This window comes from Ursus americanus, chromosome 7 (assembly GCF_024610735.1).
Source record: "Ursus americanus isolate L20-20 chromosome 7, mUrsAme1.1.p, whole genome shotgun sequence".
Classification (NCBI taxonomy): domain Eukaryota; kingdom Metazoa; phylum Chordata; class Mammalia; order Carnivora; family Ursidae; genus Ursus; species Ursus americanus.
Window position 1 is genome coordinate 28,301,749 of NC_142133.1, and position 15,083 is coordinate 28,316,831.

Here is a 15,083-nt window from a genome sequence, read left to right on the forward strand (position 1 = left end):
ACCAGTTTTCCCTATCTTTCGCTTTATAAACACAACTCCAACTTCTAAAGACAATTAATGAAAAACTTGAGTAGATACTACCTAAATCAAAGCTAGCATTAATAAACTGGAACATCCAATGAGGAAGACTTTCAAGTAACAGCCTGTGTTGGGAGAGTCTAAAAAATAACGCCTTTAAGGAAAACTAGCAGCCACCCAATGAGGCAAATGGAATAGTAAGCCAGAAATAAAACTAGCAATTTGAGAGTCTTCAGTTAATGAAAGGACAGTGATGCCTCAAGGTCAGAGATGACTTAAGGTAGATTCTCCTCTAGGAACTCTGGTGCTGTCCAAGAGCAAATAAAAGATTGGTCACACAAACGGCCTAACAATCAAATTTTAGACAAATCAACCTCCTTGGGGACAAAGCTACTTGATTATATTAGCTAGGAGCTTTTAGGGGACACTCAGATGGCCTCTCCTGTATTAAGGAATGTGTAGTAAGTTTTCATTAATCACAACCAAGGTTACATTTGGTAACAAACAACAACAACAAAAATCACCAAATTTGCTTTGTATAACTTTTTAAAACCAAAAGACAAAGCTTTTTAAAACCTAAGAGTCTTCATAGTTTATAAACTCAATGTTTGGTAGACTACATAATTCAGTCATCTAATTTGAGAAATAAAAGAAAAATTCCATAAGGTGACCTAATAAAATGCCAAGTCTAAATCCATACCTCAGAGTTTGAACCGCCATCATAGGCACTGGTTGCCAATCGAGCCAAGTTACAGAGATGCTGAAACAGGTTTAAGCCAGTCATGCTAATCGTTTCAGGTTTTAGCTGGGGCATCTTAAAAATAAAATTTTTTTAACTAGTATTAGTGTGATAATTAATACATTTTATTTTATCAAATTCAGAGTAACAGATTTAACAAAATTTTATTGAAACCACTGCAAGAAGAAAATGTATCAGCTCAAATTTTTAGTGATGATTTAAAAAAAATAAAAATTTAATGAAAATATTTGAAACCTAATATCTATTTCAATTTTCAATATATACGCATATTCAAATCAGAGGATGTGAATAAAAGGTTTTATCATTTATTGTATACCTATCCCATACACATTCGTAAGATGTGTAGCTATATGCAGTTTGTGTATAAGTTAGGGCTTGAAATTAAGATCCTTGAGGGTCTATCTGTAGCTTTGTAGTAGATCTATTAAGCGATTTAGTTTGTATGTACCAAAACTCATTCATATATATTCAATTCTAAGACAGAGATTATATTAGTTTGCAGAGACTCTATATAATCTCAAAAATAAGTATAAAATATAAAGTATTGCTTTATTATCGTCAATGTTTCAAAATTCAAATGGAAAATTATTACCTGAACCAACTGTTGGCATCTGATAAAGAACAAAAACTGGACAGAAAAATATCTTTAATAACAAGACATGACAGCACTTCCTAAAAAGGACCCTATGGAATCCACAAAAAATCTGGAGACTGGTTTATCTCTGCCACAGGACTGGCTAAAACCACAGCCATCTAAGAGTCACAGAATATAGCTCTCACTCATACTCGTATCTATATAAACACCGTAGAGGATAAAATTAAAGTAAAATTTACGTGACAAAATTAAATAAAGACTGCTGAAAACAGTACATTTTTCTATTTTTTTTTTTTAAAGATTTTATTTATTTGACAGAGAGAGAGAGGTAGACAGAGAGAGAGGGAACACAAGCAGGGGGAGTGGGAGAGGAAGAAGCAGGCTCCCAGTGGAGGAGCCTGATGCGGGGCTCGATCCCAGAACGCCGGAATCACGCCCTGAGCCAAAGGCAGACGCTTAACGACTGAGCCACCCAGGCGCCCCACATTTTTCTATTTTTAAAATCTATGTCAAAAGAGGAAAAATATAACATTACAGAGTTTATATTTCAAGAGATAAAAAGGAAATCTGGAAAAACAACATGAATGGTAAAACTTGTCGAGAAATAAAATTACCTTCTCCAGGAAAAGATGTTTGTAGGTTTCCATTCCCATAGCGTGTTGATCTTTACTTCGAACTTGATTTAAAAACCAATGGAGTGCATCATCATAACACTCAGCATCTTCTACTAAACAATGCCATAAAATGTCGACTTGCTCTAAACTTAACCCTAGGTAAAAATTACAAATTTTGAATCATGGTACATACAATGTTTTGGTCCTAATTCAATGTACTAGAAGCACCAATATATGCAGAAATATAAAGATGATATTTTATAACATTTTATAAAAATTGTGTTATAAGAGAGTTCACATAATTTATGCTTTCAAAATGCAAACTGTGATTTAACTTATACATAATCCATATATAAATCATCTAAAAACACACAACTTATATAGTATCCTACAAGAGCCATTTGGTCGGGAAAATCACTCTCATTAAAGTTAAGGACATATCACTGGATTACGATAAACATGATTAATAAGGGGAGGTAATCCCAAAAGTTGAGGAGTCAATTCTAAGGTTTAATTAAGGGTTAACAGAGTTCATGCACATCATGTTCAAAGATCATTTTATGTCCACAGAAGAAAAACAATAAATGCCAATAAGCATTTCTGGAAACTATGGGGGCGGGTGGAAAGGATCTGTATGATGAATACAGCAAAAGGTAACTGACTGCCTAACAGAGAAAACAGCAACACATCAGGATATTCAATTAGCTGAGAAGCCAATATAATGAGATGAAATCTGTATGGTACTTTGACCCAAATATTAAATGATTCCAAAGTCTGGCAAAAAGAAAGCTAAAGAACTGTTCAGAACCAAAAGGAAAGCAATATAGGCAATCACAAATCTGAATATGGATAAAGGAGAAAATTCGAAAGGGTAGAATAAAAGCATCACAGGGATTTTTAAATATCATCGTATATCATTAAAGGGTTCCAAAGCCTACATTGTTCCCCAGAATCGGAAGGGATAGGAAAATATGATACAATCATAAGAAACTTCCTTCCTGGAAAAAGTAGGTAAGCTAAAGAATAGAAAAAAAACACTTCAGAAAATATTTACCTAGTAGTAATAACAGTCTACAGAATTTGATCACAAAATAGGGTATCCTATCAGTTTCTCACATAACCATACAAGTTGAAGAACTTATACCCCTGGGAGTCAATATTGAAAGAAAGAAAAGAAAGGAAAGAAAGAAAGAGCCAAAAACAATCTTTAGAGCATATTCTAATTTAAATACATTTAATAATTAAAAGAGAAAAGAAAATTAAGAGCTGAAAAAACAAACAAAACACAACAAAAAAACAGTATCCAGGTTAATTATAGTAAACTATATGATAAAGTAAGTGTATTCATAAATGATTGAATCACCAATCCACATTCTATGTAACTTTGGAGTAACTATATTATACCTGACAGGAATTGGGCCAGTAAGAAAACAACAATTACGATATGGGAAGAGTGAAGTCTTCAGTTTGATTCTATCTGAGCAGTAGCTATTATAAGCCTATACACTAAGAATCTATACTGTGCTCCCTGGAAAATAAATAATTCATTATTCAAATACTGAGAAGAGTGGTTAACGGTTTCCAGTGAGAATCTTAATGAAACAAACATGAAACTTCAGAGTCGTGTGAAATTATTTATGCTGACAATACCTGTCTTGGTTTGACTTCTCCATGTATAAGATTGGTTTTTTATATTTTATATTATTTATTTCTTGTATATTATCACTCATAATGGGTACGATAAGAGACCTAGTAACATGAAACAGAAGTTTCCTATAAAAAACCAGTGTCTCATTTTAAGATCTTTTGGTATCACTTTAGTGGCATTTGTTATAAAGAGCCTAACTTGAAGAAATTACAGAGTTAAACAGTAAAATGAACAAACGGTGTATCTCAAGCACAGACATGGTCTTAAGAGAGCGGTGATGACACCTCTCAGGCTAGCAAGACACTTACCAGTTTGACTATATTAACCATAGCTAAAGAAAGAGAATGTCCCAAAACAAAGTTTGTTGACATGGACACACAGAAAAAGTGCGGAGAGTGAAAAATAACACAATATGTCCCGCAAGAGAAAAGGAGCTCTGACCAAAAGGAAATCAAGCTTCCTCCTCTCTTGTGAGAATACCTAGCATGTGGATTTAGATATGACTCACACCCTGAACTGGTCTGGCTCACACCAGACCAATTTTTTTAAGGTTAATCATTTAATGAAATTGAGTTTTACATTAATCTAAATAAAACTAACGTTTCTAAAAGTCTCTACCACCTGTGAAGCCAAGCAACTTTGGGTTAAAGACTAGCCCTGATAATATGCAGACAGTGGCTGTTTCCAAATGGAGTGATAGAATTCTACAACTAAAAGAAATAAAAAATAGTCACCCCTAAACATGGTATCTTTTACCCCAAATATCTTGTTCTTGAAATGAGCTGTTAATCCATTGAGAAGCTGGCATTTTCAGAGACTGAAGCAGAAATGTGTCAAGGGTCACACTCATATTGCCATACATACTGAGGACATTCGGTATTGAAAATACGAATTAAATATTAGTCACTACAGAAATCTAAAGGCATGAGCACATTTAGCTGGATGCTTCCAAGAGTCAATACAGACCTAAAAACTGATTAAAATACTGATTAAAAGACTGATTAAAAAGCTTACTGAAATGATCAGGTGATCCCAGAGTTGAAAACACACAAGTCAAGAACTGAAGTCGAACTTGAACTTCGGCACTATGGCTGTACCTATATTTAAAAAGTCATTAAAATAATTAACTGAAAGATCCTACTTCTTAATTATTTTTAAAGATTTAATGGCCCTAATTTTAAATTATACCAAAGAAGTAAAACTGCACTTTAGTATCATAATTATTAAATATTTTCATTACAACTGACCCTCGAACAACACGTGGTTTAGGGGTGCCAAACCCCATGCAGGTGAAAATCTGTGTAGAACGTTTGACTCCCCAAAAACTTAGGTACTAACAGCTTACTGCTGACCAGAAGCCTTACTGATAACATACATGGTTGACTGAGACATATTTTGTATACATATTATATACTATATTCTTACAATAAAGTATGCTAAAGTGTTACTATGAAAATTTTAAAAGAAAATACACTTATAGTACTGTACTGCATTTATCAAAAAAAAATCCACGTGTAAGTGGACCCAACCAGTTAAAACCCGTGTTATTCAAGGGTCAACTGTATATAACTTTGGTTATACAAAAAAAGGTCATAAAGCCAAATGGTATGTTGGAGATTTACTTAATAAATTATAAAAATCTGCAAACAATTAGAAAACATACTTTTAAATTAGATGAGGAAGTACGTAAGAACTCAACAGTGGAACAAAAGAAATATGTCAGTTTGAACTTATGCAATATGCACATAGGTTAGAATAAACTGCATCTCCATCCAAAAAATGCATGTTTCATTATCACTGTCCCATCAGTGATAATACTATATTCCCTAAACAAAAAATGCTAATGAAATATCATTTCCATAAATCTAGTTCAAAAAGAATACAGCTAAAACAAAATTGGCATTTTTGAATATTACTTCAAATCTAAATAATTGTAATTCATGTGCACAAAATCAATGGTAAGAGTTTGCTTAAGTAGGTGATTTCACAAGGTTCTCTGGGATTTCAATTTGTAAGCATGTGCAAAGGAACAGCATTTTAAGAATCAAGTGCTGGTTTGTCACCAACACTTGGTAGGAGGAATAGAAGGAAATGCATCTGAAAGTGGTACATAGGGTCCAGAAGTATATAGGATCCAGACTGTGGCCAGCCTGAGATGTCAAACAGAAGAATCTGGCATTATTCTAGATGAAAAAAGGGATCACTAAAGAGTGTTGAGGGGAGAGGGGACTCATGATCAGGTTTGCATTTTAGGGTTCTTTTAGCAACCGTGTGACCTGCATAGTGAACTGTGTCTGTGATAGTACAACATTCTAATTCCCACAAGCACCTGAGCACACAATCAATGAAACTAAATCAATCATGAGTTCTTAGCTCTATGTTACAAATCAAAGGCTGGTTATGGATGAATTGCCCAAATTACACTGCCAACAAAAGGCAGCAGCCAATCTGAGCCCTGATCTATATCGCAGGTTGCAGAGAATGAAAGAGCTTCAATTCAATTTCCTGTATCTTCAAGTAAGTGCAAAATTTTAAAAGTTTCCCAAAATTAGCTGTTTCAAAAATTATACTAGATTCACTCTTCAAGTTTAAAGTTAAGGTTTTCTAAAGATTAAGTTTACAGGATATACCTTTGCTGCTCCTTACTGTCTCATAATAATATTGGCAAAGAAAAGATGAACTTTCACTTTATTGTTGCAGTGCCCTTTGTGAAGATCAAACTACGTGTGGTAAGATGGCTGGGGGCACAGAGGAGAGTACAGTAAGCAACTCACAGACTAGAATGCCATCCAGATAAAATTCAAGAACAGCTCTTAACAGCTTCTCATCTTTTTACTAAAAAGGACAGATTCTGTAGCAGAAGCCTTGGAGTACAAGTTCAAATTCAAGTTCTATCATCCAGCAGCTCTGTGATTTTAAGTAAGTTACTATGCATCTCTGAGCCTGGGGGACTTGGTCACAGATATAAAGGGAGAATGAAATCTTGTCCTGTACAAAGCACTTTTATTTCCTGCATACTTCCTTCCTCTGTACACTTCCTTCCCCTGTACTTGCAACTCAGACTAACAGACCCATAACCCCAGAAGGCATGGACCCAGACTCTTGGTCCTCTCCCATTCAGCTTCCACTGTGGAGCCACTGGCTCCACACTTCACAGGACTCCTCTGCTCTGTCAGGGTCTCACTGGCTGCTGAAATCACTGGCCAGGAAATTTCTTGAGATGCAAAACAAAGATAACATCAACACTGGCAAATTCTCATGGACTTGTCCATGGCTTTCTGACATTACAGGAAATAGAAGACAAAAATAATCTCCCTACAGGCATGAAATTTTAGTGGCAAACTATGCCTTTAAAAAAAATTCAGTTTGTAGCCTCTATGTTGACACAGCAGGATTTTCTCTAGAGGCCACTGGATTCAAGAAATATGCAACATGTCTGTTTGGAAAATGAAGTGTTATCTCTCATACCACAAGAATCGTTTTGTCCTAAGTGAAAAACTGAGAACTTGTCTACTAAAATCCCCACAGAACAAATAGAAAATAATGGGCCACAAACTCAAGAGGTCAGTATGCTTTAAAAAAGGGTAGCAAATGCACAACTCTGTTTTATAGCCTGAAGGAACAAGGCAGTTACATCAAGAAGCCAGACAACATCTCTCTAAGGTTTTATTCTCCTTAAGATGCTAGGCAACAAGGCAAAACTGAAGGATTCAAAGGACACTATGTACCCTAAAAAAGTTTAAAACTCATCTCCAAAGAGCACCACTCCACTATTTACCTTTTCACCACAGAAACAACTCTTGTATGAGGCTCCACCTCTAATTCCACTAACAACGTCAGTAAATTCCCTGTAGCCAATGCTATGAACAATCAAGACTCAGACCTGTGTTTATTTTTTGGCACTTAATGTCAGACTTTCTCAGATGATTTCTTTTTTTGAGGATGATTTATCTAGGTCTTATCTTCCCTTTCTTAAGCCTCCCATTCCTGCTCATCAAGCCCACAGGCTTGTAGCCGAGGTGAGAGCTCTTTTGTAACTTAGTGTTTCTCTACTGACAGGTAACTTGAATTTTTTCTCCTAAAAATGCTGCTCAAGATGTGGGTTGTGTGCTTTTATTTATGCTTCTTGTCAATCTTGTGGTTTTTACAGATATATGGAGATGCTCAGATTCAGGAAACCATGATTATCTTCAACCTCTGCTTCAAGAAGGATTAAAAGGAAGATACAGACTACAAAGAACACTTTGAATTTTAACAGCATTTAAAGAAACATTTTATGTAGAGATAACTTTGTAAACAAAGCTATAGAATAAATTCAAGGAAATAACTTAGAAATAATTTGATAGGCTTATAAGATAGGAGGTCCTAAAAAAAAAAAAATCATTGAGTAATAAAACAGGAAAGGCTGCTTGAGTTTTGATTTTAGAGGGCTCAAAATACCAGGCTGAAAAAACTGGAATTTTCCTTTTACACAGTGAAGAATCTAAATGGGGGGTAAAAAGAGCAATTTTGTTATCTGTTTTGTACCATAGTTTTTTATTAGCCAGATAACTATGCTTTATAGATAATCGATGTGCCAGGCGCAACTTACTAAATTATTTAATTCTTACAAAAACTCATGATGTAAATAATTAGAATTTATTAGGGAGGTAACTAATCAAAATAAGGTCAAAACAATCCATTCATAATCTAAACCCAGGTTTGTATGATTCACAAGCCCAAGGGCTTTCCTTCAATACTGTATTACAACGTCTAATATAATAAGGATAAGAAATTAATGAGCATGGTGGAGAATGAGGCAAGAAGACTGATCCAGAGGTTGGATAACAGGACTGGAACAGCGTCTGTGGGAATGTCAACTTGTGAAAAGACACAGGATCTATTTTAGCATTCAGGTAACTAGAGACTGTCAAGAGTGTAATGTACAACTCAAGAATATTAGAGAAAACAGACTGCTCCACTATTTATAAAATGTGTGACCTTGGGCAAGTTATTTATCGTCTCATAGTTTTAAATGTTCTCATTTTTAAAATGAAACTGCCTAACTCAAATGAGTTGTTGTATATCTTGAAGTTAATACTTCAGTTAAATGGTGTCTGGCATATGGTAAGCAAGCATCAATAAACACTGGTATTTTTATCATCATCATTCATGTTTGGAAATGACAAACCAAAAAGGCCCCTAAGTCTCCAAGTTTTAGGTGACTGAGAGGATGGTGGGATTCTAAAGGACATAGTAAAATCTGGAGATAGAACTGATTTATGGAGAAAAATAATAATTCGTTTTTGGAGGTAAGTATGCAAAGGTCTATCACTTTTCTGAACCTTGCACAGTGTGCTCAGTTTTCATCTATGCAGACGTTGTCTACAGGATTATTTTCTCAATAAATACTAAGGCTAGCTGATACACATTAAGCTGGTTTTCTCGACTTGGCCATCAGTCCCGATGCTGACTAATAAGCAGAAACCTTCTGAATTTTACATGTTTCCTTCTAGGCAACAATTTTCCCTATAAGACACTTTAAACACAGCTATATCACTGACCAATTTTTACCAATTCTTATCCAAAGTCACTAAATGATGAAATACATAAAAATTTCAGAATCAAGCCTTATTAGAGTAAGACAGGATATTGATGATTTCTGAAAACAACTTTTGATTCCTGAAAACAATGACTCTGAACAGAACTCAATAGTGAAAGTTAACCAACCCCTAAGAGAGTTACATAACCTACATCTCCCTAAGGTTAAAAATTATAAAAATAACTTCATAAAATTCTCCAACTTAAAAGAGCATTTTTTTCTCTTAAAATTTTACAACTGAAGTTTTCATCACATTTATTTACTATATGAAAGAAAAGGAATAGAAATACTGGGACATTATCTTTCAGAGGAAAGATAATTAACACTTAAACGTAACTAACCTAGTTAAGATACTTACAGTGCATGTTTCTGTCTTCCTTCTCTTACAGCTTGAATGTAATACACCAAATTATCAAAGAAAAGCTTCATCATGTTCAGCTCTTTTTCTGCCCACCTGGCCCAAATGAAAGAAAAAATACTTTTAAAGGCATAGGGTAAGAGAATAAATCTACTCTAGGACAAGAAAAAAATGTAGATGTAAAAATTCTTCAAATGCAAAATCTTCTAATTACCATAACTTTATAACTTCTATTTCTACTTGAATTGTGAAAGATATAAAGCAATATGTCTTAATTTTTTTGAATTTAAAGTATCACTATTGTTCTTTAATCTCAAAACAATCTTTGTGAAGAGTATAAAATGTCTGGCAAGTGCTAATTATAAATGACTAACATGAGTTAATATTAAAAATAGTATGATACAGTCTGTATAAGGATGGACTATGTGCCTTAGTCATTATTTAGTAAAATTTAGCAGAGTGCCTGGCATATAATACACATACAATACAAATTTACTAAATCAATTACTTTTTCTTTTTTTATTGCGGAGTATTTGTTTAAAAAAATAAATCAGGTATCAAGCTCCAAAATAACCTACAAACACTAGAATAAAAAAAGAAAGTGACAAATACAATCAGAGATCTCAAGGACTAAAACATCCACAACTAACATCATCTATTCCACATAATACTTACTACCAAAACATCTGTTAAAATGTAGGGAAGTATTAAAATTCCAAAATGACTAATGTAATTTACATCATGCTACAGCACTCTTTTCAAAGTAAGTTACTCTCACCTTGACAATCCCTTAATGAAGATGCTATTAACAGAAAACATTCAGTAAGACTAAGGTTTGAAACCAGTTCCAATACACATGCAGCACGGCTCTGGGCAAGTAACCTGACCTTTTGAAGTCTGTTGGTTACTTGAAGATTCACTAAAAGGATAAGGAATAACAATTTCCAGTTTTAAAAACTGGGCCGTAAGAATTTAAGAGATAATATGTACCAACTGTTGAGTGCTGCTGCACATAATAGATTCACAGTTGAAGTTTTTTGTCATTATTGCTGTCAACTAACTATAGGAGCTCAGTGTTCTTTTAATAGATCCACTTGAGATTTAGGATACCAGATTCAGGTAGGAAACCCTGTGAACTCCCATTAATTGAGCTTACATTTAATTTAAGGATAAAGCTAAAAGGGTCACAACTCAATATACTTAGGTTCAGGTACTTGGTAAGTAACTAACCATACAGAGTGGGCCACTTCTGTAAGATGTTACTGTTATTCCTTAATATAAACCTCCCCAAATGGCTACAGTATGTCACCAACTTGCCCAAGTTAGCTACAAGTAAATTCCTTTAATACTTTAGAATTCTGTCATTCAACCATTTAAAAACTATTTGAAAAGTCAATGAAACTGGACTCACATTCTTCTTATACTTAAAAGATGCTAAATACTTTTCCCTATCCCTCTGTTTAGTATCTCAAAGACTTTCCCCTATACTCACAAATAAAATTGCCCATAGACTGTACCGTAATAACAAAAGAGACTAAGACGATTTTTTAAAATCACGTTACACAGGTCCCCTTTTAAAGGAACAAAAAACAGTAAGGGCTATACCTGAGAACTAACTTCACCTATTTAGAACTATTGTGAAGTCTTCTAAGAATTTTTCTAAATGCTACTCATTTTGAAAATAAACAAGTGCTCTTAACAGCTAATCTTAAATGTGAGAAGGAATTAGGTAAAAAGCCATCTTATTTGACCTCAAAAATGAATCCTTCAATAGGTCTAATTTTTCCTAAAATTTAAATGTCTCTGAAATCCCTCCAAAAGTCTATTGTGAATAAAGCAAATAACACATTCTTATAATCTTAAATTCTTTGTAAATGTAAAGTAGTAATAGGATGGTGTCAAGATTATCCCTAACATGATGTAATGCCTACAACTAATTTCTAGTAATGAGAAAATTAAAAACACATATTTTAGTATGTATCTTTTTCAGGAATCCTTTACCTGTGGTTGATATACTACAAATCTTCACCCTACAATTAGAGCATTACTTGCTACAGTATTTTTCTTATACAAAGAATACAAAAGTCAGATTTTTCTACTGATGCTGATAAAATCTCCATGGGCTAAATGGCAAAGAACACTCTAAAAACTCTAAGAAAACATTTGAACCACGCAAAATTCAAATATGCCTGGTGCAAAATAAAAGCTAGTAAGTTACTCAAAACTTCGATAACTATGATTATTAAAAAAATCTTTAGGGTCGCCTGGGTGGCACAGTGGTTAAGCGTCTGCCTTCGGCTCAGGGCATGATCCTGGCATTCTGGGATCGAGCCCCACATCAGGCTCCTCTGCTGGGAGCCTGCTTCTTCCTCTCCCACTCCCCCTGCTGTGTTCCCTATCTCGCTGGCTGTCTCTCTCTGTCAAATAAATAAATAAAATCTAAAAAAAAAAATAAAAAAAAAATCTTTAAAATTAATACTTCTGTTTCTTTTATTTACTTACATTGTAATCCAATGTGTATCGTAACTGCTACCAAACTGCTGAAAAGTACCAAACAGTTTTGGAAGAAGGCGAAGTGAGATTACTACTGATCTGAAACAGCAAAAACAGATATTTATAGAATAAAATAATTTTAGTTATTATTACTAATTCTAGCATTTTACAGAAATTCAGCTATTTAAAAATCTCAACTGCAAAAGGATTTTACTGAACTTTACATTAAATATATTTCTTACATAAACACTGAAAAAATTTTCCCTAAAGTTTAAATTTATTTTATACAGTGGGGCAAGAAACCCAAGTTTCAAAATCCCAATCCAAGATTTTTAAAGTAGAATACACTATAAATACGTTAAGCATAAAAACAAATGAAGAATATTCAAAGGTAAAGAACTTTCATGGAAAAAAAATTAAGAAGTTGTGGGTGCTTCTGAGGATTAGGGACAAGCACCTAATTAAGTTATCTAGAACAGAACTTTTCTAAGTTTAATGTGCACTTTATTCACTTGGGAAAACTTTGTTGAAATGCAAATTTTGATTGCCATGTCTGAGGTAAGAAATTTTTCTAACATGCTCACAAATGATAAACTGCTGATTTGAGTCACATTCTCAGCAGCAATAATATAGAGAGCATTTTTCAAACTGTACAAATTATCCCTTTCTCCCTAATTCTCACTTAATATGAGCTGCATCAAGTTGAAAATCACTTTCATTATGAGCCATGTTAATAATGGAAGCACACCATAGACTTCAAGTATGAAGAACCAAGAAAGGAATAAGAAATCACTGTACAACTTCAAGTATATCTGAGTGTGCCTATGAGGGTAGGAGAGGGGTTACAGGAAAGAGAGAGACACACATCCCAGAAGTCTTAGTAGGCAAAGAGGCTGGCTGCATGAGTCTTGAAAGAAGTAAGACAAACTGTAATGAGGTAGTAAAAAATTTTTTTAAGGAACCATATTGTTTCACATAAAAATTTTTAGAAAGAACAAAGTATAGTATACAAGTAAGTCCCCCAAAATGCCTCCTCTTATTAAGAGTACCAGGAAAATCAGAACACAGAGCTGCACTTCTGAGTGGAAGAGAAACAATGGTAAATACTGAGTAGGACAGATTAAAGAAAACTTCCTGTTTCTGAATAAAATCCAAAGTTGGAGAAATGCATTATCTTTTTGCATTAAGTTGGATTACAAAGCCCTGTGTGATCTAACCCCATTTCTCTTATCAGTCTAACTTAATTTCCTTCCAATTTTCCTCTTTACTATCCCTACCACACACAGACACAAGCACATTCCTGCCTAAGTACTTCGCTACTGCCTCTACTTGGAATGCTCTTTATCTAATTATCTATATGCAGAACTCCTTCCCATACTTTATTTAGGTTTCCTCAATGTCAACAGAGGATGACCCTGAAAATTCTATATCAAGTAACACTCTTCCACTGCCCCAGAACCTCTTTATTCCTCTTGATTCCTTCCCAATTTTTCTTATTCATCATCACCTAATGAATAATCCCTTAATGCGCCTATCACTAGAATGTGCTTGATGAGAGCAAAGATAATCTTATTAATTAAAAATCCCTACATACGGTGCACAATGAATATATATTAGCTTAAATAATGATCTGATAAAGAACTCAAAGGCAAGATTTTCAAGGAAGGAGGAAGAACAACAGCGTAAAATGCTAATACAGTCATGAAGGATGAGAACAGAAAAAAAATAACACCAGATGACAAAAGAAACAGCATGTTAGCAGAATGCTAGAAGATCAAAACCACACTGGTAAGGGGTGCCTGGGTGGCTCAGTCGTTAAGCGTCTGCCTTTGGCTCGGGTTATGGGCCCAGGGTCCTGGGATCGAGCCCCACATCGGGCTCCCTGCTCAGCGGGACGCCTGCTTCTCCCTCTCCCACTCCACCTGCTTGTGTTCCCTCTCTCACTGTTTCTGTCAAATAAATACATAAAATCTTAAAAAAAAAAAAACAAAAACAAAAACCCACACCACATTGGTACAGATCAAGGAGTACACAGTTAAGTCATGGAAACAGTAAGTGCCCAATAAATATTCTTTAAATAAAACATTTAAATTTGGGAGTGCTTGGGTGGTTCAGTCAGTTGATTTTGGCTCAGGTCATGATCTCAAGGTTGTGAAATCTAGCCCCAGGTAGGGCTCAGGAGGAAGTCTGTTTGAGATTCTCTCCTTCCACTCCTCCCTCCCAAAATAATTATTTTTTTAAAAAATTAAATTCTAAGTATATTTTTTAATATTAAAATTTTTAATATTTTTCAAGAAGTTGCACACTGTTGATGCTTGGGAAAATGGACCATGAAAATCAGGGGGAATCAACTGTAGATTCTTTATCTAAAATCTCTTGTCAAGGGGCACCGGGGCGGCTCAGCTGATTAAAAAAAAGATTTTATTTATTTATTTATTTATTGGACAGAGAGAGAGACAGCGAGAGAGGGAACACCAGCAGGGGGAGTGGGAGAGGGAGTGGGAGAGGGAGAAGCAGGCTTCCCAATGAGCAGGGAGCCCGATGCGGGGCTCGATCCCAAGACCCTGGGATCATGACCCTAGCCATAGGCAGATGCCCAATGACTGAGCCACCCAGGCGCCCCCCAACTCTTGATTTCAACTCAGGACTTGATCTCAGGGTTGTGAGATTAAGCCCTGTGTAGGGCTCCACGTTGGGTATGGAGCCTGCTTAAGATTCTCTCTCTCCCTCTGCACCTGCCCCTCCCCCTCTCTGTAAAAGATCAAATCAAATCAAATCTCTTGTCAAAATTTCAGAAACACTAGTGGAGTTTTTCCTAAAAATTAAGACATAAAAAAATAGAATGTACAGATATATATTAATTTGATCTAACACTTTACAAGCATAAAATCGATTCAGGATATCACAAAGAAAAAATATAGAAAAATTACATCTAAAAGCACAAAAGCAAATTCCAAAATTGTGACTTTAACAGTGGTTTTAAAATACAAACAGGGACACCTGGGTAGCTGCATAG

General features: G+C 34.8%; 1 protein-coding gene across 4 annotated transcripts in view; it reads right to left on the minus strand.

The window, feature by feature from the left end:
- Window positions 1-15,083, minus strand: part of USP34 (ubiquitin specific peptidase 34) — a 240,466-nt gene that overhangs the window by 110,499 nt on the left and 114,884 nt on the right. For all 4 annotated transcript variants that reach the window (XM_045788051.2, XM_045788052.2, XM_045788049.2 and 1 more), the window contains 5 exons: window positions 12,077-12,166; window positions 9,575-9,670; window positions 4,650-4,732; window positions 1,988-2,142; window positions 719-832 (listed from right to left, as the gene is read on the minus strand). In XM_045788051.2, coding sequence (XP_045644007.2) covers window positions 719-832; window positions 1,988-2,142; window positions 4,650-4,732; window positions 9,575-9,670; window positions 12,077-12,166 — 538 coding nt within the window. The remainder of the gene's footprint in view (window positions 1-718; window positions 833-1,987; window positions 2,143-4,649; window positions 4,733-9,574; window positions 9,671-12,076; window positions 12,167-15,083) is intronic.